Source organism: Tarenaya hassleriana, unplaced genomic scaffold (assembly GCF_000463585.1).
Source record: "Tarenaya hassleriana unplaced genomic scaffold, ASM46358v1 Cleome3, whole genome shotgun sequence".
Classification (NCBI taxonomy): domain Eukaryota; kingdom Viridiplantae; phylum Streptophyta; class Magnoliopsida; order Brassicales; family Cleomaceae; genus Tarenaya; species Tarenaya hassleriana.
This window is the reverse complement of record NW_010966177.1, coordinates 8,238,407-8,261,378: the sequence shown is the minus strand read 5'-3', so window position 1 is coordinate 8,261,378 and position 22,972 is coordinate 8,238,407. Positions and strand designations below refer to the sequence as shown.

The following is a 22,972-nucleotide window of genomic DNA, read 5'->3' as shown; positions in this document are numbered from 1 at the left end:
CCAGACCGTCCGGTCTGGGAAGTAGACTGTCGGGTCTGAGCAGTGCAGACCGTCGGGTCTGGACCATGCAAACCGTCCGGTCTGCATAGTCAAACCGTCGGGTCTGACGGAGCTGGCCCAGACTGCACGCGCCGCCTCTTCTTTTTGCTGAGTCACGGCCGCAATTTCGGCCTCCCTCCGGTGCGTGACACCTCCTACTTGCCGTGACACCTTCTGCTTCCTCTAGGACGCGAGGATTTGCGGCCTAAGTCCACCCATTTCCCCTGTATTCGATCTCTCACTTCACTCTCTCACTCTCTCTCAACTCTCTCTCAAAGGTCCGAAACTTCAATCTTCGATTGAAGCTCCGATTTTGATCGAAATTAACAAATAAACAGAGCAATCAACACTACAGAACATCCCCAACGAAACCCCAAGCTCGAATTTGAGCTAGGTGAGTGTTTCGGATTATGTCGGAAAATGATAATCAAATTGAAAACTTTGTAAATGGAATGGATGACTCGAATTATATGAAATCTAGGCTCCAAATATTAGGAAAGAATAATGTCGGTTTCGGTTTGAATTCGGTTATATATCAAAGTTGAACATATGTGGCGACGGTCCTACCAAACTAAGTTACAATAATACATGCAACATTAAGTTACAGTTTTTTTTTATTTGTGCTTTGCATAGACATATTTTGGGTTGCGTTAAAGATCACTGTCGCGTTATATATGTATGTATGTATGTATGCGTGTGTGCATGTATGCATGTATGTATGGAAACGTACGAGTGTAGGGAGGGTTGTAGTAGACAGCTCTGCCGAAAACGGCTTCGGCAATGGGAGCTAAGCAGAAAGCCAAAACTGTCGCCATTAGAACAACCTCCCCTTTCATCTCTCTCTCTCTCTTCCTTGGCTTTTGTCTGAGTTTGATGGCAATACACCGAAGACAAAAGGGCTTTTTATAGAAGAAATAAATATAAATAATAATAATATTATTAATGATGATTGTGCGTACCAAATTTCCAATCTTTCTAGATGTGTCCTCTTATCCATAGTGGTGGGAACTGGACTGAAAGACTTTTCTTCACAGTTTTACATTTATCTAAATTTCCTCTAACAATGGATTCTGCTGTTACTAATTTTCAATTTCATTTTAAATGCAAATAGTCATTTCTAAACTCCCCAACAAATATTTTCCCATTTTTTTTATTGGGATTAGGACGCTTTTTCCTAATTTTCTCGTTAATGTCATGATGATAATAATAAATAATAAATAATAAATAAATAAATAAATGGTTTTGGTCAAGGAGTCAAAGTCGTCTTGGTCTACTCCAAATTGGACCTAGTGGATTTAAATTCAATTATTCCACAGATGGCATTGATTTTGGACTGACCACTACCACCAAAATTTCCAGGAAAAATCGCAATAATGTCTAAATACACACATATATATATATACATATTAATATATATATATATATATATGTCTCTACCCATGTCAATTCATGATTGAAAAACGCGTTTCTTTTTCATGAAATAATAGTGTGAAAATGGAAATAAACAAACCATTCAAACCTTTTTTTTTATGAAACAAACCATTCAAACTTAAATAACAATACCCACTTATATTTTGAGATATTCGAACCCTATGTGAGTATGTGCGATGTGACTATCTGACAGGATGATTTAATAAATTAACGTAAAAGTCTTAATAAAAGTTATGTAGTTTTATGGTATATAGTATAATTTTTAAAAAATTACTATGGTTTGAATTGTAGGGGTGAAACACCAATTGGGATTTCGAAAATTTTAATTGAACAGGTTATTTGAAATTTAAATACTAAAAAAAATATATTCTAGAGAGAAGTGGTGGGTTAATCCCATAAATAATCCTAATTTTTCCGATTATAAAATCGAGCCAGGCCCAATCCAAATAAATGCACAAGATAAAGATGTGGAAAACATAGGTAATCCAGTTAGGTAATGGGCCAGGCCCAATACAAATTAACCAAACCCAATTCACTAAGTGAACCGGAGACTGTGAACCGGTTTGTACCACTTTGATTTGGTGCTTTCATTAAACCCAATGAAATTTGATGTTGTCATTTTGCACGAGCTCCACTCTATTTTAAGTAAGGGTGGATGTTTCGTTACGGCTTTTTTGGAATCATTAACGGTATCGAACAGAAAAATAAAGTATCGCTCACGAAAATCATCTAAAATTTACAAAGATAATTTTTTAGAAAACCGAATCAAATTTTTAAAAAAACTAAAAAAATCGAAATAGATTTTTTTTAACAAAAATCGAAACTGAACCGAACCAAAATCAAATTGAAACGAATCAAATATAAAATAATAATTAGTTGGTACATATATTTATAAAGTTAAAAGAATCAAATTGAACAATTCACGAACCAATCCGAAGCGAATACCGAAACATCCACCCATAATTTTAGGCATTTAGAAAAAAAACACATTCGAAAGAATATGTCATATTTCCACAACATAAAAAAAAAACCACACTCCATATGTCTCGAAAAATATATAAAATTAAATCTTTAAATATAAAAGTAGGGTAACTTATGGGCAATACAATTATAATTTTTTTATAAGGTTTAAAATTACGAACAATGGTTTGTGTTTATATTAGTTAGAATATCATGATTTCAGGATATACCTCAAAACCATATATATAAAACTCATGCAAGTAAATCCTCCAACAGAAAAAGAGTGTTTGGTGAGATGAGGATTGCTCTTACCGAGGAAACTCAAGCTCTGCTTGTCGGGTTGTCATTATCCTTTTCCACGTAACGGCAAAAATAAAATGATTGTATTTGTGAATAATGTAATGAAAATAGATATAATAAAATAATTGTAAACGAAAATCAGAAATGAATTTATTATTGACAAATCAAATGAGGTGTGCGCCATTCGTTTCTCCTTTTTATTACAAAACAACGTCCCAACCTATGCATCTGTTGTTTACTTTTATTAAAACCAATATTGAAATATATTTTCTATGTCTATAATTATTTGAAATTAATTTATTTTAATTGTAAAATAGATTTTGTTTACGAGTTTGATTTGCTCTAACTGTGGTGGTTCATGTTCAATTGTTTTCACAAATTCTCCTTTAATTTCTGAAAAAGCAATTCCGACATATGCTACAGTAGTTGGAATATTCCCCAATATGCTCGTCACTAAAGATATTCAATTTATAATAAATAAAAAAGAGATATTGGATTTACTTGCCATTACCAAACGACAAAATTTATTCGTTTACGCCTTTAGATTTTATTCATTGAGATAATAATAATAATAATAATAATAATAATAATAATAATAATAATATTTCCACTTTTTTTCTAAGATAATATTGAAAATTTCGAATGGGAAGATAGCCTTTCAAGGAATATATATTCATTTCTCTCTGATTTTATTTCCTCGAAAAAGATATTTAAAAAAAAAATCGTTCCTTCTTTAGCTTTCAACAGATTTCAGCGTTAATTCCGTGAGAGAACAAAAAAGGCTACAAAAAAAAAAAAAAGAGACGAGACTTTTTGCCGATATCTCCTGATGCCACCGCCGCCGAGCCCCGATGGCCAGATCTCCGGCGAGCCGCCGCCGCCGAAGGCCAAGACGAAGATTCTCTCTCTATTCCTCATCGGTGTTATCATGATCTTTATAACCTCTCTCTTCTTCGTCCTCCTCGGTATTGCCTCCGTCATCCTCCTCCCTCTCCTCCTCTCATCCCTCCACCGTCACCACCGTCGCCGCCGCCGCATCCTCCATCGCCGCCGCGAATCCGCAAACGGGTTTTCCTCGAGACGCGTGAAGAAGCTTCCCCAATTCAAATTCTCCGAGCCCACACGGTACGGGAGCGATTGCGTCGTCTGTCTCGACGAGTTCAGACAAGGGCAATGGTGTCGGAGGCTTGTCGGATGCGGCCATGTTTTCCACCGGAGGTGTGTGGATTCATGGTTGGTCAAAGTCGCAGCATGTCCGGTTTGCAGGGCTAGGGTTAGATTGGACGAGGAAGACGAGCAAGGAGGAGACTTTTGGGCATGTTTTGGTCAGAGAAGGAGTAGTTTGCTAGATTTGTAAGTGTTTTTTGTTTTGTTTCTGTTTCTTTCTTTTTTGTATTTTCAATCATAATTGGAAGATAAATTAACGTCTCTGGTAGCAAAAATGTGATCTTTCTTCAATAATATTCGTCTTAGAAATGTAAAATTTTCCTTCTGATTCCCAATGTTACCGCTTGTCTGACGAATTCAAAGGTTGTTGCTTCACAGTTTGGGGCAATAGAAGGTTTCTTTCAGCTGGTTTACTTTGGGGGGATTGTAACATATTTTGTAGCTTGGATGACCAGATGAATCTCTCTGTTTGTGTTGTGTCGTATTGAATCACAGAATCATGAGTAAGATTTACTTCAGACATGACGATGATGATGATGATGAAGATGACGCAGCTTGAGTTCGTCCCGTGAGACAGAAGTCATAGTCTGCATTCTTCATTGTTGTTTATGAAATTTTCTTGAACTCTCTCTAACATGAGGTGAGTAATCCTTTCATTTGTTTGTGTCACGAGTTCTTCGATTCTCTCATCAGTGAGATATATATATATATAGACGTATGTATACACACACACACATACTGCGACGGATATGGGCAGTTCTGAATTGAATGGTGGTTTGAGATGGTGATCATGTTGGACAAAAAGGTGGTGAATCTCTCTTCTTCAGCTTGTAGTTTCTGTTCCCTCTAATGAAGACTTCTACAGTAGAAGTTCTACTCCATATTCAAGCTGATGGGGATGATGATGATGATGATGATGATGGTATGGTTGATATGGTTAGCATGCAAGTGATGATCTTCAACACACTATCTAGTTTTCCTTTTGCAAAACCTCAGTTGTTTTGGTGTGTGTTGTTGAATCTCCTCGTGGAGTTTGTAAACCAATCCCTCAAAACTCTCTTGTGAACAAGAGGAATCTCATGTCCTTTTACTATTCCCTCTCTTCCTCCTCGGTGTAAAATGGGCGGGTCGGGTTGGATCTGAATCGGACTCGACTCGGGCCTAGAATGTTTTGGATCGGGCTGGGCAGGCCCGATAAAACTTGCATATATATATTTCAGGGTCCGGAGTCTGACCTCATAGGGTTCTGGATGGGTTCGCCTCAAAGTTCAAATTGTTTCTTTATTTAATAAAAAATCTTTTATAATTGCAGTATAACCATAAAAAAATAATAATATAATGGTATGCGTTTACATGTTTGAAATTCCGTTAACCAAATTCCCATACAAATAATTAAACAAAATTCAATTGGTAATTAAAATAATAAAACGATATTATACTGATAAGTTGAATATGATTAAAAAAAAATTAATGTGCCATTGGTATTAAAAAGAATTCATGTATATATTTCATAAATTTATTTTATTTTTTATTTCTCACATAATCAATTTAATTATTTTTCAAATCATCACCAAAATCCAATTTAGGAGCAAGTTTTATGAAATTTATTATTGAATTTTTTTTTAATATGTATTCTGTTTTTATTCAACATGCATCCTTTAACTATTAATAAAAAAATGAACTCTCCAAAACAAACGAGTTAATTAATATAATCTTAAGATCACGGAGGAAAAAAAATATAATTTCGTAGTATTTAGAGGATTTATTTATCTAAATAACATAATAAAAATTAATTGAATAATTTTGTTTTATAAAACAACCAAATTTATCTTGAATGGAAACAACCATGTACACAAGTAAATGGTGGAGGGTGGATGCTGACAAAATTTTAGGGTAAAAAAAAAGAGTTCAGGTCTCATACCCGACTCGAAACCCGATCGACCCGGTACGAACCACATTTGGTCTGAGATCCGAAAGTCAATAACCTTAACGGATCTATATTTTGAGGTCCGAACCCTTTTTTTCCAGACTTGTTTAGACCATATTTCGAATTTCGGAGTTCGGATTCCTTTGACATTTCTATTCATTACTAATTTTTTTTTATTTTTTGGAACACATTTTCAATATTGTACATTGTTGTTAGAACTATCCTTACACATCCGACTATTTGAAAAATTATAAGTAGAATTCGGATATGATTTTTTTTTTATGGGTTTAGAGTCGGATTCCCAATTCTAAAACCCCAACCTTCAAATTTTTGGGGTATCTAACTCTTTTGCCTTTTAGGTAGTTGTGATATCTAAAAAAGATATTCGTGAAATATCTAAAATTTGGATTCGGAATCAGATTTCGCTCTTTCTATATAGATTATATAGTTGCTATATATATATATATATATGTGTGTGTGTGCGTGTGTGTTTGGTAAAATATGGTAAGGATACATGTTAGTGACAAAAATAAAATAATATTACACATTTTGTCTTTATGTCCACACTGTCTACGTGCCCAATCCTCTCGGCGTGTACGTATTTTTTTTTTCATTTTGTTAGAAAAAACGTAATTACGACGTAAGCATGTTTAAGGGGACCCGCAATTTCAGGGCGAATATTCAATGTTTTTGAGCCAAAACTCAGGGGTTAAGATAATCTAGTAATTATAATAATAATTATAATAATAACTATAATTAGGGGCATTACGTTTCCATATCAGGTCAGATCGAGAATAGTTGGGTTTATTCTTTGGGTTTTATAAAGATAGGTACCAATAGATTATTATATCATATTCGATTTGTTTTGACTTTAGTTTTTATTAAAAAAAATTAGATTTTCATAAAAAAAAAATTGGTTTTTCGGATTTTTTTTTTAAAAATTTGGTTCAATTTGAGAAATTCAATTTTTTAAAAAACTAATATCGTCTAAAAAATTTAAACAAATTAAATTAGAAAAAATATCATATTTTTTGGTTCGATAAACCATCAACCCTACCAAAATAGCCCCACCTATTAAAAAGCCTGTAAACAATTCGTGCAATTTATAAGTGACTAACAAATAAAATAGTTCCACGAGAGCAACGGTGGGAAAGATCATTTATTTGGGTTTTCTCAATTTTTTTAAAATATATAATTGGGTCGAAAATTTTGATGAATTTATATATAATATATAAAAAGACAAGTGCAGTGGATTTTCTACTTGTACTGTCAATATTATTCGAATCGTATAGGGGAGAAGAGAGAATTTCCTGCGGCGGATGTATCACGCGGATCCCCGGACCAAAGACTGAAACTTTATATTTACCCAAAAAAAATAATCAAATGACTGATACTATATAGAAACGATTATAAAATATTTCTCTTAAAATGAATAATTGAAGAGAAATATGGTCCACAGAGGTTGGAGGTTCGACTATTTGCGCGCTTACCTGTCGTCTGTCAGTTACGACTGATTTACCTCTCACATGTGTGTTACAGTCTTGTACGCGTTGATGTGATGTTTACTCCATCAGCTGTCCTATACCCACCTCTTGGTGGTCAAGCATTAGACGTATTTAGTGGTCAGATTTCTCTGAAATCGTTAAACGTAGGTGATAGTCGGTTCAATTCCACGTGTAAGGGTTACAATAGTAGGTTCCCAACATTATAAAAAAGAAAAATTGAATCTAAAAGTAATCTAATCCAATCGAAAGTCCAAAATAACTATTTAGGGCTATGGGTTTGGGGGCTTTAATGCTTTTGCAGATCGTCACGCATGTTCTCACATGCCAAATTCTTATACATTTGCAAATAGATGTCTACATATTCTATTCAATATTTTTTTTTCTTTTTTTTTAAAAAAATCGTTTTTTATATGAAATAAAGGTTTTCGCGTGCAAATTAAAATGGGAAGATTAAAAAAAAAAAAAAAAAAGAAGGTAACAGGAGTAGGTTTAACTAACCAGTTGGAAGCTCATGTATCTTACATGAGTTTCCTTTGATGAGATAGGCCGCTTGAGGATAAGAAATTCTGAAAAGCTCCATTTATCATGTCATTTTAGTTAAATGGATCTAATCGCATGCATACATACATACATACATACATACATACATACATACATACATACATACATACATACATACATACATACATACATACATACATACATACATACATACACACATAATTACATACATACATACATACATACATACATACATACATACATACATACATACATACATACATACATACATACATACATACATACATACATACATACATACATACATACATACATACATACATACATACATACATACATACATACATACATACATACATACATACATACATACATACATACATACATACATACATACATACATACATACATACATACATAAATACATACATACATACATACACTCATACACACATAATTTACATTGGTATACCTCCTCGATCCATTTTATTAACAAATTGTTACATATTTTGTTAGAGTTCATCTTACTTGTTTTGACAAAGCAGTGCCAAACCCATAAAAAAAAAGAAATACTCACAAAGTGTGTGTGTATATATATAATATTAATTATAATGTGAAATCCATATTATGTATTGGAAATAGACAGATGAAAATTCAATCTATGGTTTGCATTTGATTATTAGTACTATAGTCTATAACTGTAAATATTTATACATCCAAAATTTTGTTTGGCCGTAAAATTTCAACGGGAAATGAAATATTAATTGGGTTTAAATTTGATTGTCATTTTGGTCAAATGTGTTGACTTGCTGTGGACTTCGAGGGGATTCCGGAAAACAAATATCCTCCGATTCTTTTTTAAACGTACAAAAGAAAAGAAAAGAAAAAAGGAACGAGAGTTCTGACTCGGTCGTGACTCAGTGATATTCCCCAATTCGATCCTCCCAGGAACCGCAGTCACAACCTTTTTCAGATTTAGAGAGAGAAAGAGAGTGAAGGGGAGAGAGTGTCAGAGGCCAAATCGAAGGGTTCCTCTGAAGCTTCTCTTCTTGGTTCGATTCGATCAAAAAGGGTTTCTTCTTCTTCTTCTTCTTCTTCTTCTTCTTCTTCTTGTAATGGAGTTGAAGAAAGACAAGCTTGTCCGGTGAGTTATTATCGCAGCTCTTCTTCTTTTTATTTTCTCCTTTTCTTTCATGATCCGGATTGTATTTGTTCTGAAAGTGGCGAAATTTTCAAGCTCCCTGTTTGGTTGCCGAGAAAATGTAGTAGAGTTTTGCTTTAGATTTCTCTGTTATAGAAAGTGGGTTCTGTATATCCAGAGCTCAAGCTTGGATTCTTGTTGCTCATGAAGCTAATTTTCGACCCAGCAATTCACATAATCAGTTTGAAGATGTGCTAATGCACTTTTAGGGTTCTTCCCAATCAGTGCGATTCCGTATTTTTCTTCAAAGAAATCAAAATCTTATTGTGACTTTGCAGGTTTTATTCGGATGGAAAACGAAGAAAAGAGGCTTTGTGGGGAGTGAATGATCCTATGAGCAAGTCATCACACAAACTTTCATTGTCTTCAATGCTGAAACCTGATAATGTCTTGTCTGGAAATAGTATCAGATACACTGATTCATCCAAAGTTGGCAAATCTAAGAGCTTTCAAGTGGCTGAAGTCCCATGGTATAAGAGAATCCTTGACCCCGGAAGCGACATTGTCTTGCAATGGAACTGGGTTTTCATCGTATCGTGTATGGTTGCCCTCTTCATCGACCCCCTTTACTTTTTCGTTCCTGCAGTGGGAGGGGACTCAAAGTATCCATGTGCAAAGACGGACACGAGTTTGAGAATTGTTGTTACTTTCTTCAGGACAATTGCCGATATCTTTTACTTGTTGCACATTGTTATCAAGTTTAGGACAGGTTATGTGGCACCGAATTCTACTACTCGAGTGTTTGGGAGAGGTGAACTTGTGATGGACCCGAAGATGATTGCTCGAAGGTATCTCAGATCCGACTTTATCATCGATCTGATCGCAACCTTACCGCTTCCACAGGTACAATCACTCTTGATCTATATTTTGCTTGATGGGTTTGATGCATTTCTTATCATCTTATAACGTGCAAATTTTGAACTTTATTGGCGCAGATAGTTATCTTGTTTGATGGGGTTTGATGCATTTCTAACGATCTTATAACGTGGAAATTTTGAAATTCTTTGGTGCAGATAGTTATCTGGTTTGCCATGCCGGTGGCGAGAAGTTATCGGTTTGATCACAACAACAACGCCCTTGCTTTAATTGTCTTGCTACAATACATTCCCAGATTTTACCTCATCATTCCTCTAAGTTCTCAAATCATCAAAGCAACTGGTGTGGTTACAAAAACTGCTTGGGCTGGAGCTGCATACAATCTCTTGTTGTACATGCTGGCAAGCCATGTATGTATTTGCATTCCTTCTTCCCCAGAGTTATTGCTTTTGATACTTCGTTTTCGTAAAAGTTGTGATTTTTAAGCTCGTGACAGGTGCTTGGAGCGGCATGGTATATATTGTCGGTAGATAGATATACTTCGTGCTGGAAATCGCGATGCAGAAAAGAGGAAGGTTCCCTTGGTTGTCTTCTATATTACTTGGACTGTGATTCCATTTACGATAGTAGCCAGATGACATGGGCAAAGGTCACTAACGTGTTCAAATCATGCGATGCACAAAAGGGTGACTTCAAGTATGGCATATTTGAGAATGCAATCACAAAGAATGTGGTGTCTTCAAAGTTTTTTGAGAGATATTTCTACTGCTTGTGGTGGGGGCTTCAACAACTTAGGTACGAGCCCGCTACTTTTAGCTCAATACTTGATATCAATTATGCCCCCTCGGTAATGAGTGAAATTTTTTTGTTTTAACAGTTCGTATGGCCAGAATTTGACCACGACAACATTCATCGGGGAGACCATGTTTGCAGTGCTCATTGCTATCTTGGGTCTTGTTCTATTTGCCCATCTGATTGGGAACATGCAGGTAAGTACTTGGTCCTGCATTAGCAACACCGTGTTTTAAGAACAATCATGGATGTCTGAATGTATTCAATGATGTCTTGTTATCGAGCACAGACTTGTTTCCCTTTTCCACTCTTAGATTGCTTCCTTCCACTCATGAGATCTGTCTGCTTGTTAGTTCTTTTTGTCTTCTTGGTTCTCATGTTCCATGGTTGCCATTGATTTGTTGTAGACATACCTGCAATCTTTAACTGTCCGCCTCGAGGAATGGAGACTCAAGAAAAGAGACACAGAGGAATGGATGAGACATCGCCAACTTCCAGAAGATCTGAAACACCGTGTGAGACGTTTTGTGCAATACAAGTGGTTGGCAACCAGAGGAGTTGACGAAGAAGCTATTCTTCTCAGCTTACCAACTGACCTTCGTCGTGATATTCAACGCCATCTATGCCTGGATCTTGTCCGACGTGTATGATTTCTTCCATACTAATGCTTTATCCTTCGAAAGTTTTCTTTTTTTGGGGTTCTAACTCGATATTTTATCTTTGCAGGTGCCATTTTTCTCCCAGATGGATGACCAGCTTCTTGATGCCATATGTGAGCGTCTTGTTTCGTCTTTGTGTACAGAAGGAACCTATCTTGTACGTGAAGGTGACCCGGTAACGGAAATGCTCTTCATCATCAGAGGCAGACTCGATAGTTCAACTACCAACGGAGGCCGGACTGGTTTCTTCAACTCCATCATACTCCGACCTGGAGATTTCTGTGGGGAGGAGCTTCTTTCATGGGCCTTGCTTCCAAAATCGACCCTTAACTTGCCTTCCTCGACAAGAACAGTGAGAGCTCTCGTGGAAGTTGAAGCATTTGCCCTACGAGCCGAAGATTTGAAATTTGTTGCGAACCAGTTCAGGAGACTCCACAGCAAGAAGCTTCAGCATACATTCCGATTCTACTCCCACCATTGGAGAACTTGGGCTGCTTGTTTCATACAAGCTGCATGGCGCAGGTACAAGAGGAGGATGATGGAAAGCAATCTAGCTGCAACGGAATCATCGTACCCTACGGACGAGAAAGACACCGATGGGTCTGGACATGGGAACGAAGAACAGCAAGAAGAAGCAGAAGGGTCGGTGGGGCTGAGCCCGAAAATGAACCTCGGGGTCATGGTCTTGGCTTCACGGTTTGCAGCTAACACGAGACGAGGAGCTGCTCAGAGGGTAAAGGAAGTTGAGATGCCTCGGTTAAAGAAGCCGGAAGAGCCCGACTTCTCGGCTGAGGCCGACGATTTACTGGTTTGAACGGAAAGCTTCAGACTTTTTACATTCAGACGATCTGGATCAGGACCCGATACTCGAAAAAGTAAGAGACTGGACAGTGCAGATGGATATTCTTCCGAGTTCTTGGTGAAGAACAATGCCTGCCATTGTACATTATTAGCAATGCAATCACAGATGGAGTCAAGTGTACTGATACTACAATATTTAAAAGAACAGATTTTTTTTTTCTCCCACAAATGGATTTTGTTTGCCTTTTGAAGCAAATATTTCATTTTTCATATTCAGATTATAATAAAAATATGAAAGAACAAGTTCATTGTATATAAATGAAAATGTTTGATGGGACCGGTCTTCTTTTCCAATGTGTCTTAAAAGCCAAAGCAGCCTTCTTCAATGCAACTATACTGGTTTTACCGAACCAAACCGAAACCTCTGTCTGAGTTAGAGTCTGTCCAATCACTCAGAATCTCAATATATATATATATACACACACAAAAATAGCAATTGAAGAGAGTAGAATCTTTAGATGATAACAAAAAAAAAATATATTTGGAAGAAAAAAAATACGGTTTGGTGGATATGTATTCCAAACGTATATGAGAACAAAAGTACATGTGATGTCGGCAGAGTAAGTGGGTTCCTCATTATATGATTCCATGGAAAAAAAAATAATAAACAGACAGTGAATGAAACCCCACTCATGTGGAAAAGTGTTCCTCTAATATCTTATTATTATTATGTATTATATATATACATAAAAACTTCTATATCACAACCCCACTTTGCCCCTTGGGTTTCAAAAAATTAGTCATTTTTCATTTGTTGATTTCCTCATCCTCACATTGTTAATGTATATATCTTTAGTTAATGCATCATTTATATTTTGTTTAAAATTTTTGAAATTAATCTGAGTTTCAAGACTCGTAATACTAATATCCACCAATCAGGTAATTCCGTAATTTCCGTGTGCCCAGATGGGCATTTAATCCCTTTTTTCAACAAAAGAAAATGAATACGTACACCTATACAATTGTACACCCTTTCGCTTTGTCTACGGAATACGAATAATAGTCTGAGAAACAAACTGTCAATCGACAAGTATACAGAATTCTTAAGGTCAGAAGAGGACAAGACCAGTCCTCAATCCGACCAAATTTACATATTTGCGCAGTTTTTTAGACGAATTTGATTGCTGGGTTTCGAATATTCTGCTCTATCTTCGATCAGAGGACGCAAAAGAGGAGACTTTTTTTTTGGCTTCGAGTGAGAGAGATGGACTCGCCGAGGTCAATAGGCGAGGCGTCGACGGCGAAATTCGTGCCGGGGGCGCGGCCGTCTACGGCGAATGATGCGGAGGCGGCGATGAGAGGCTGTGGACTGAAGAGCCTGACGTGGGTCGGCGTCGACAGGGAGGAACTGCGGCGGAGGCTGGCGATGCCGGAGTATCTCCGCCTCGCAATGCGAGAGTGCATCCGCCGGAGAGACGCCGCCGCGATTCCCGACCACTTGCTCCTCCCCGGCGGCGCCTCCGGCGATATGGCGCCAGAGGCTCCGATGGTCGTCTTCATCAACCCTAAAAGTGGTGGCCGACACGGCCCTGTTCTTAAGGAGAGGCTTCAGCAGTTGATGACCGAAGAACAGGTTAGTGTTCGTGTTTGGAAATGGAATTAACACTGCATTTTGTGCCTAAACACAGTCTAGAAGTTCGTCTTTTTTTTCTCTCTTTTTCCAAAGATTCAGGATGAATTTTCATTGTTAGATGACATCAAGATCTAAGTTTTGGGTTTCGTTTTTGAATCTTAAGAGACCATGAATATCAGAAATTCATTACTTTCTGAAATCTATTTAGTAGGTGTGTTAAGATTTGGAAATGGAAACGACATGATGTATGTGGATATCCCAGGACATTCCTAGTGTTCTGTCTCGTTCGAATCTTCCCTTTTTATATTTTTGCCATAGGGTTAGCAGGGATCGTGTCCGATTTAGTGCTTTACCTAAGAAAGGTGAAACCTTTTGTTGGAACCCAGCCCAGGTGGAGGAAATCTTGGTTCTCCACTACTCGTTTGCAGAATTTCCAATCAAATGATGAGTAACTTAACTTCCATTGTTGAAAAAACTTTTCCTTTTTGCTATTGATGATAGTCTGTAAAGGGTGAAATGATCTGGGTTTTGTGAAGTATTTGAGTTGGACTGAGGATTGGTGGATTGTATTGTAACACAGGTCTTTGACCTCACAGAAGTGAAGCCTCATGAGTTTGTACACTATGGATTGTCATGCCTGGATACATTGGCTGTCAAAGGAGACGACTGTGCCAAAGAATGCAGAGTAAGGATTCGAGTTATGGTGAGTGAAAACACTTTGTTTCTGTAGTGAAAGTTTTGTTGTTAATCGCAAATTCGTAAAATGGAATGGGACTCGTAAGCAAGCAGTTGAAGATGATAGGTTGCAGGTGGTGATGGTACTGTAGGTTGGGTTCTTGGATGTATTGGAGAGCTTCACAAAGAAGGAAATACACTTTCTCCTCCTCCTCCCATTGGTATTATTCCTCTCGGTACTGGAAATGACCTCTCGAGGAGTTTTGGCTGGGTATGCGTCTTTTACTTCTCTTTATGTTTCTGTTACATTGATTTCCCCTCTGAATTGTGATTTTTGAAAGTTTATATTCTCTGCAGGGTGGTTCCTTCCCTTTTGCCTGGAGATCTGCTGTTAAAAGAACACTCCATCGGGCAAGTATGGGTCCGGTTGCTCACCTTGACAGGCAAGTCGTATGAGCAAAAACTACAAAATCCCTTTTGACCATTAGATTGTCTTGTGATTTCTGTTTCGTGATACGTTGAATTTACAAGACTTACACTGCAGATAAGGAAAAACCCATGTTTTGCATCTGCTGAATTTATGATTTTTTACGAACACTGCAGCTGGAAGGCTGTAGTGTCAATGCCGTCGGGTGAAGTTGTGGATTCTCCTTATTCTCTGAGACCTACAGATGAAAATGTTCTTGATCAGGTTTTACATTGACTAAACATCAATACCGCCTTATTCATGTTAAATTCTTCACCATTTGTATTTTCCTACATTGCCATGTCCTGACTATAAGATCGAACTCTCGTCTTGTGGCTTCTTCAGGGGTTGGACAATGGAGGGGATGTGCCTCCCAAGGCAAAGTCCTATGAAGGAGTGTTCTACAACTACTTCAGCATAGGTTTTTTCGATGAACAAAACATTCACACTTTCATATCCGAACCACAGTTTCCTCTCTCTTCCACATGGTTTAAACGTTTTCCGGTTTGAATCTAGGAATGGATGCTCAAGTTGCTTTTGGCTTCCATCATCTTCGCAACGAGAAACCCTACCTTGCTCAGGGTCCCATTTCAAACAAGGTATATGATATTATCCTTCCTCCATCTCCGTTAAGCTAGGTAGTTCTTTCGGGTTCATATTATTGCAAGCAAGAATGAGATTATCTAACTATACCTACTTGTTTTTTTTTCTCTGCAGATTATTTATTCGGGTTACAGTTGCGGTCAAGGCTGGTTTTGCACGCCTTGTGTGAGCGACCCTGGTTTAAGGTCAGCATGTCACTGGAAAATTTCTCTCTGGGTTTTCTACTAATTGCGAAATTCTTCCGGGCTCTTATCCTGCTAGTGTTAGATGAATTTGCAGGGGACTTAGAAACATATTGAAGATCCACATTCAAAAGGTGAACTGCTCTGAATGGGAAGAGATCCCTGTTCCCAAAGGGTAAAAAGGAAAAAGCTTTGGATATATACATCATTGATCAAATACACATCAATCTTATAAAGCTTTGACAGATTTTTTTTTTCTTTTCTGTTTGGTAGTGTCAGATCGATTGTTGCCTTGAATCTTTACAACTATGGAAGTGGAAGGCATCCTTGGGGTAATCTGAAACCCGACTATCTCGAGAAGGCATGTTTTTGTTATGCAGTTTCGACTTTTGTTTCATTGAAAGGGACAACCTTTTTGTCCATTTCGTCCGATTTCCCTCATGTTGTCTGGAAAGGTTTGGATTTACAGAGAGGGTTTGTGGAGGCACATTGTGATGATGGTCTGTTGGAAATTTTCGGTCTAAAGCAAGGATGGCATGCTTCATTTGTCATGGCTGAACTCATCTCAGCCAAGCACATTGCTCAGGTACATTAGAAGATACCCGGCTCCGAGTATCTCGGAATCTTTGGATACCTGACCGGTGCCCCACCCCTATCCCTTCGTAAAGTCGTTTTCCCGTAATGGTATAGCGATCGGTGACTTTTGCAGGCTGCAGCGGTTAGATTCGAACTAAGAGGAGGTGAATGGAAAGACGCGTTCTTGCAGATGGACGGTGAGCCATGGAAGCAGCCTATGAACACAGACTACTCCACTTTCGTTGAAATCAAAAGGGTTCCTTTCCAGTCGCTGATGATAAGCGGCGAATGATCCCGAGCCTCGAGACTCTATTCTTTCGAGAAGATTGATCATTGATCTGATGTAACATAATAATTTGGAGCGGAATCCGGAACAGCCATCATTTAACTCTGCTCAAAGGCTGCGGCCTTTGTTATCATTCTTCACTGTCTTCTTTGTACATCCTTGAGTTTGTGAAAAGAGAATTTGTGTATAGTAATTGAAGAGAGTGCTAAAGTTCCAATCTTGTAACCGAATTTCGGACATCGTATCTGTCTCTGTTGTGAAGTATATAAGCCTTATAAGACAACCTTAATCTGTGTTTAACGGTGAGATTTTGGTTGTGAAGTATTGGATTGTTTGGATTAGGGGTGGGTATTTTCAGTAATCTGTTCGAGTTCGGTTGTGTAAAAATAGATATCAATCGGTTATTTTATCATATTCGGCGTAATAATATCATCAAAATATGCAAATTACGATGAAATCAAATAACATAAATACCTAGATTATGGAGTTCATCTTGAATATAAATCTAAGTAAATGGAATCGAAATTCAGGGGATGTTGCACTCTGGAGGAACGCCGTGAGGGTATCGCTTCTCGTCGGAGCAGTAGTTGTAAACCATATACTTGCCCTGCACCCACTTCATCCTGTTCCTCCCCCTGGGATCGACTTCTTGCTCGAACCACTGGCTCGAACCAGGCCGGTTGTTATCAGGGCAAGTCGGTATGCCGTCGGACCAGACACACCCGACCGAGTCGTAGTTCCTGTAATAAGCGGTGAACGGAGCGTGTGACCAGTCTGTCTTGACCAGTCCCCCTCTCGTGGCCCACTCGTCTGCTTCCCAAAGGCTCGCGTACAGTCTCATCGGTTGGTTCTTCGGGAACGGGACTCCGATCGATTCGTAGTTCTTGAACTCTCTGATCGGGATTCCGTCCACCGTGAAGCTTAAAAGCGACATAAAATACATAGATGATTCAGACAGACGGTATGTATGTGTACATATATACATGTATATGTATATCCGTATGTATACGTACATGATTCTTTGGGGGTTCCATGTGATGGAATAAGTGTGGAAATCGGCTGTCGGGTCGAACCAGAGGTGGAACTGTTGCTCTTTGTCGCCTTTGCCACGTGTGTATACGTTCGTGTGAAGAGTATAGGGATGGCCGGTTAGGTTTCCCAAGAACTCGAAATCGATCTCGTCCCACGTCGTTCCAGGCGATTTCAACTGCGCGAACGAAGTCGAATAAACGTGTTTCCGGGCACGAGCTTGATCTGGGCCTCGACCTTGCAGTAGACAAACTCGGGTTTGGACTGAAACCCCGAACCGGAGAATCTGTCGAGGGAGAGAGCGAGAATATTCCCGTTCTCGAGAATCTTTCCCCGCCCTTCTCCCCATGTTATCTGGACGTCGCTGTTGAAGTTTCCCGCCCGAACCGCCGTGAAATGGGCAGCTAACAGAGAGAGGATCCAGAACAGGAAACTTCCCGCGCAAGAAACATGAGCCCTAGACGCCATTTCTTTTCTTTTTTCTCTCTTATGATCTGCGATTTGAAGGTATGATGGATGAGAATGGAAAGAGAGGAAGTGAAGATGTATTTATACTCGTGAAGGGAGTGTTGGAGTGAGTGAGACTGTGGTGTTTCCAGTTGGCTCTGAGGATTCAGTTGGGGAAGAAGACGAAGAAGATGACGCAAAACGGCATCGTTTTCGAAGTTCATCTTTCCTTTCTTTCTTCCATGACGTTAGCGTTTCAGAACTTGAACTGCTTTTTTCATTTGTTTATTTTTTTAAAATAATTTTTTATATTTGTCTGTGTCTTGAACCGACAGACCACCACTCACTGCGGGAAATCCGTTTCCAATTGTTTTTTGTCGTTTAAGGGGTTTTTTTTTTTACCCCGACCATATTTACCGTCAAGTAAGAAAAGTAAAAATTACGAGCCTACGTATTCGTATTCGTATCCGTATTCATAATGCTCCACCGCAACGACGTCGTTTCTGTAAGACCACCGTTTTGCACGTTTCCTCTGCTTTCTCTCTCTTCTCTCATCCCTCGTGATAGTGATTTTCCACTCGTCGTCTCCAGATCTGGTCGAATTCCTCCGCCCGATCCCACCGGGAAATTTCTTGCCCTAGTTTGTTTTCCCGAGAAAATTTTCTTCCATATCCGAATCTTACATTTCTCCGCGAAGAAGAAGAGGAGGACATTCAAGGGAAAATGTCGCACAGCGATACCATACCTCTTCATCCGTCGTCTCAGTCTGACATCGACGAGATCGAGAATCTCATCAACGACAGCGTTCAATCGGGTCCCGCCACCGTCCTCCCGGCGCGGCCGCCTAGCCCGACACGGCCTTCGATTCCGGTTTCGTCCTCTCCGTTCATCCAATCCAACCTCCCTCCGCCGTCCTCCTCCGCCGCACAGAAGGTCCCGTCGGCCCCATTGCCTCCGCCTCTTCCGCCGTCTGGAGACTCCGGAGGGTCGAAGACCATCGGTGCTAGCGGGTTCGGGCCTCCGCCTAACACGTTGACGGAGCCTGTCTGGGACACTGTGAAGCGAGATCTGTCGCGGATCGTGAGTAATCTGAAGCTTGTGGTGTTTCCGAATCCGTACAGGGAGGATCCTGGGAAGGCACTTAGGGATTGGGATCTATGGGGGCCGTTTTTCTTCATTGTGTTCTTGGGGCTGACTCTTTCGTGGTCAGCTTCCGTCAAGAAGGTCAGCTCTCAGATTCCGATTTCACTCTGTTTACACATTAGATTTCCTATTGATTCATAAAGTTTCCAGAATTCAATTTCTAGCTTTCGGGGATATACGCTTGTTGGGTATTTAGTTTTAGTGCAGTCCTTTGAACTCTGGTTTGTTGTTGATTGTTCTTATCATTATGATTGGCGCCATAGATGCAACATGAACCTCGAAACTTGGAGAACACAGGACGTTGTGATTGGCAATGCAATGTAGATAGTGTTTCACTTCTCTGCCATAAGATTGTTCTCCAATGTCGGATTTATTTGAGAATTTGGTCGGCATGGCCGCATGGGAGAGATGATATTAGGAACTTTAGGATTGCGGGTCCTGTTCTTGTGGGCTTGAATCGGTATCGTTACAACTTATTAAGGCTTATTGGGTGGCATGGTTCAGGCCATCCTTCATAGATTCCAGTCGATAAATGGTTGATATTGGGATTGAGTAGATGCCGGAGAATAAACTGCGAAATCAAAGAGGCAGATAGAAGATTGTTTGATGTGTTCAGATACCATGTTTACTGATTTCCAGTTGTCTATGAATTTTGAGTATGCAAAATAACATGAATGCCCTTCTGCCTTTTTGAGTGGTTTTTTGATATCGAGTCGAAATTTGTTCGAATGTTCTTTCGTGGATAACCCATTATACTTGGCTTGTTGGTTTCTTTTTGCTTGTGAACTTTCGTAGATTTTAGCTCGTCAATTACATTGCTCCGTACGTGCTAATGTTGTGAGTCTTTCACTATCTCTTGCATTTCGTCTTGATCTCACTATATATTTATGTAAATTCCAGTCCGAGGTATTTGCCGTTGCATTTGCTCTGCTAGCAGCTGGTGCAGTAATTCTGACGCTAAACGTGCTTCTCCTGGTAAGCCTTTTTCCGTGTCAAATCCCCCGTGTCTATGAGCACGAAAGTTGCACATTGTAATTGGCTAACCCGTCTTCTTCTTTGCAAAATATGTAATGGCATGGCAGGGTGGACACATAATATTCTTCCAGAGCCTGAGCCTACTCGGTTACTGTCTATTCCCTCTGGACGTCGGGGCAGTGATCTGCATGCTGAAGGATAACGTGATAATGAAAATAATCGTGGTGTGTGTAACGTTGGCTTGGAGCTCGTGGGCCGCTTACCCTTTCATGAGCTCGGCCGTTAACCCTAGAAGGAAAGCCCTCGCCCTTTACCCCGTCTTCCTCATGTACGTCTCCGTCGGCTTCCTTATCATCGCCATTGATTGAAAAATCGCAGGTAATTTAGATAGAAAGTTTTATTCCCACCAACAAGCGAGCTCTCTCCTTTTGTTCATCAACTTCTTGTTTTTTTTTCTGGACCCTTTTGTCACAAACTCTGGTCGATGCTATATATATATGGTCATATTATGTGTGAAACATATGGTATGTTTTTTTTGGGACATATGTAAATTGATTTTGCAATGTCTGACAGGTTTTAGGAGACCTGGTTGACCGAATTTGTGAGATTTACGAGGATGATGATTTTATTTTTGTTTCCAACTATAGTTTTCCTATTTTCAATAGATGAATTCGTTCGAGCATCTATCGTCATCTATAATCAAGAGATTATAAGCTCTTCCATCTTGGAGCCAAGAAGCAAGTTTCTAAGCTTGTGTCGGAGGAACGAGGATACTGAACCACCGGTTAAGCTAAAGCGGAGGCATACCGACCTTGGTAAGAGATGAAAACCGGATAAATTCCGACGAAAGCCATCCTGCGGCCCAAGATTGAGGTGGCGGCCACACACCACCTTCTTGTCGTTCTCTTGGTTCCTAATTCAAAATCAGGTGTTGCCTAAACAATAACAAATTCACAGCCATCCAATAAAAACAAGCCACGTGTCGATATTAATCCTGATAATTGCTTAACCGAGTTATGCCGGGTTCGTTATATTAATATTATGACACACAGAATTCGAGAATGAAGGATTTAAAATCAAACGAAAGAATCGGTTTTTCATTTTCTACGGAAAAAAGGGAATAGCAGAGAAGAGAACGCGAATCTGTTTTGATAATCGGAAAATCTTGCCCGATGATATTTTGGATCGATTTTCCATTGACATTACTCGCACTTTGAGTTGATTCTTCTCTTGTGCTGTGTTTGGTGGTGGCTGCGAAGATGATGGTAGCCAACAGCTTCGATCTATGGCAAAAGGACGCTTTCTTCTCCGCAGCTGAGGAGGTTCAAGACTCCGCTGATATGTATGTTTCGATTTTGCCTTTTTGATTTGGCTGAATCATTAGCTTGTCGATTAGGGTTCTTAGTTCATTATCTGAGCTTCATCTTTTTGAGAATTTCTTCTATTTATTTGACCAGTTTATAGATGTCCCATCTCGAATTAGCTCAAGCGGTGTTGAGATTTTGGAGAGAAATGGTTGATAGTACTTTGTATTGATGCGATTGTTGAAGAATATGGAATTTCTGATGGTTAGCTTTCTCTTGTTTCTGTTTCTGTGTTGGATTTTGCAGAATGGAATCAGTATATGGGTTGTGGGTGAAAGAGAATAGAGAAGGTCGAGCATCCGACCAAATGGATACGTTCTGTAGAGAGCTCCAGACAGCTTTGGGTACAGCCAAATTGCAGGTAAGATTTCGGTTCCTTTCTCGGAATCCCTATTGGTTTCGAACTCAGCAAGTGTTCTTTGAATTTTACCAGTTGTTGATGGATGGAGCCTGGTTAATCTAGTTGCAAGAAATGGATTGCATAATTGCTACTATTTGACCCTGGAATGTGTTCTTCTAGCTTATATGTGTGGACTTTTTTCACAAGTTGTAACTCCGGTATCGTGAACTTTCGAGATCTGAGTAAGTCGGAGGTGTTTGAGAGGGCGGTCAGGTTGAGGCTTGGACACTGTCGGGATGAAACTACATTTGGCTAGCTAGGCACAAACAATTTGTAGCTGCGATTGAAAATCAGATTTACCGTGTAGAATCTGAATTACGAGAGGCTTTCTACGAGGAAGGAAAACGGCCTCTTCGTTGGGTGAAAGGGATGACTTGGCAATGTTTCTATCAGGAACCACCTCTCAAAGTTCCAACAGTGGAAGCATCGATTCGAGAAACTCCGTAAAGGGTTTCCATGAAGAAAACCCTCATGGGATGAAGGAAACGGAAATCGGGTCTAAGCTTAACTGCAGCAGAGATACCTCCATGGAGGAGATTAGTAGTAACGATACTAATTCCCCGCAGCAGTGCCATTTGTATTGTGATCATCTTGAGAACTCAATGGTGATTGGTGAATGACCATCTTTGTTTTTTTTATGAAATGTGATTCATTCTATTCCTTTCACAAATTACATGTAGATCATGTAAAGATAAACTAAAGTTATAAGATTGATGTACTAAAAATATGGATCAACGGTTCACATTTATGAGCTTGGAGCTTGGGACTATCTATACATTCTTAAACTTTTTTTGTTACCAAAAAAAAATTCTAATCATCTACAAATTCAAATAAATCATAATATCTCCTTTTAAATTTATAAAAAAAAAACTACAATATTCATTAATGTATCCTTTTAAATTATAATTAAATGTTTTTTTTACTTTATTTATGGAACATTAGAGTGATTTCAAATATTGACTTTTTTTTTTCTATTTATCATTCGCTGTTTCTACATTAGTTGATATTTTATTTCGGTAGAAACATTTTATTCCTTCCTATTTATTTAACTTTTTTTTCAAAATTTTGTGATT

General features: G+C 38.9%; 5 protein-coding genes and 2 pseudogenes across 9 annotated transcripts in view; 5 read left to right on the top strand and 2 right to left on the bottom strand.

Annotated features, from left to right (window-relative positions):
* Positions 1-913, bottom strand: part of LOC104819985 (EG45-like domain containing protein 2) — a 3,076-nt gene extending 2,163 nt beyond the window's left edge. Inside the window, exon 1 of the mRNA XM_010550327.1 lies at positions 770-913. Within this exon, the coding sequence (XP_010548629.1) occupies positions 770-875 (106 nt within the window). The 5' untranslated portion in view covers positions 876-913. The remainder of the gene's footprint in view (positions 1-769) is intronic.
* A 2,537-nt stretch (positions 914-3,450) lies between these two features.
* Positions 3,451-5,104, top strand: LOC104819984 (RING-H2 finger protein ATL56). 3 transcript variants are annotated; one of them, XR_772890.2, is made up of 3 exons: positions 3,451-4,083; positions 4,393-4,537; positions 4,725-5,094. XR_772890.2 is itself a non-coding variant. In XM_010550325.2 (2 exons), the coding sequence occupies exons 1-2, from the start codon at positions 3,560-3,562 to the stop codon at positions 4,454-4,456; spliced, it is 588 nt and encodes a 195-aa protein (XP_010548627.1). In that variant the 5' UTR covers positions 3,451-3,559; the 3' UTR covers positions 4,457-5,104. The 3 variants fall into 3 exon arrangements, 2 of the variants coding, with proteins under 2 accessions (XP_010548627.1, XP_010548628.1); XM_010550325.2 differs by having other exon boundaries at positions 4,393-5,104; XM_010550326.1 differs by lacking the exons at positions 4,393-4,537; positions 4,725-5,094 and adding an exon at positions 4,276-4,386.
* Positions 5,105-8,739: 3,635 nt separating this feature from the next.
* LOC104819983 (cyclic nucleotide-gated ion channel 17) lies at positions 8,740-12,392 on the top strand. The gene is made up of 7 exons (XM_010550324.1): positions 8,740-8,995; positions 9,331-9,895; positions 10,066-10,278; positions 10,365-10,663; positions 10,746-10,857; positions 11,068-11,304; positions 11,387-12,392. The coding sequence occupies exons 1-7, from the start codon at positions 8,967-8,969 to the stop codon at positions 12,131-12,133; spliced, it is 2,202 nt and encodes a 733-aa protein (XP_010548626.1). The 5' UTR covers positions 8,740-8,966; the 3' UTR covers positions 12,134-12,392.
* A 783-nt stretch (positions 12,393-13,175) lies between these two features.
* On the top strand, positions 13,176-16,862 carry LOC104819982 (diacylglycerol kinase 7-like). 3 transcript variants are annotated; one of them, XM_010550322.2, is made up of 12 exons: positions 13,179-13,753; positions 14,334-14,456; positions 14,556-14,699; positions 14,786-14,871; positions 15,032-15,119; positions 15,240-15,315; positions 15,411-15,493; positions 15,612-15,682; positions 15,777-15,854; positions 15,953-16,040; positions 16,149-16,265; positions 16,389-16,862. In XM_010550322.2, the coding sequence occupies exons 1-12, from the start codon at positions 13,385-13,387 to the stop codon at positions 16,545-16,547; spliced, it is 1,482 nt and encodes a 493-aa protein (XP_010548624.1). In that variant the 5' UTR covers positions 13,179-13,384; the 3' UTR covers positions 16,548-16,862. The 3 variants fall into 3 exon arrangements, with proteins under 3 accessions (XP_010548623.1, XP_010548622.1, XP_010548624.1); XM_010550321.2 differs by having other exon boundaries at positions 13,176-13,753; positions 15,959-16,265; XM_010550320.2 differs by having other exon boundaries at positions 13,178-13,753; positions 15,953-16,265.
* Positions 16,863-16,993: 131 nt separating this feature from the next.
* Positions 16,994-18,256, bottom strand: LOC104819981 (annotated as a pseudogene).
* Positions 18,257-18,531: 275 nt separating this feature from the next.
* Positions 18,532-20,733, top strand: LOC104819980 (protein YIPF6 homolog). Its single transcript, XM_010550319.2, has 3 exons — positions 18,532-19,241; positions 20,061-20,135; positions 20,243-20,733. The coding sequence occupies exons 1-3, from the start codon at positions 18,741-18,743 to the stop codon at positions 20,501-20,503; spliced, it is 837 nt and encodes a 278-aa protein (XP_010548621.1). The 5' UTR covers positions 18,532-18,740; the 3' UTR covers positions 20,504-20,733.
* Positions 20,734-20,831: 98 nt separating this feature from the next.
* Positions 20,832-22,657, top strand: LOC104819979 (annotated as a pseudogene).
* The last annotated feature ends 315 nt before the right edge of the window (positions 22,658-22,972 follow it).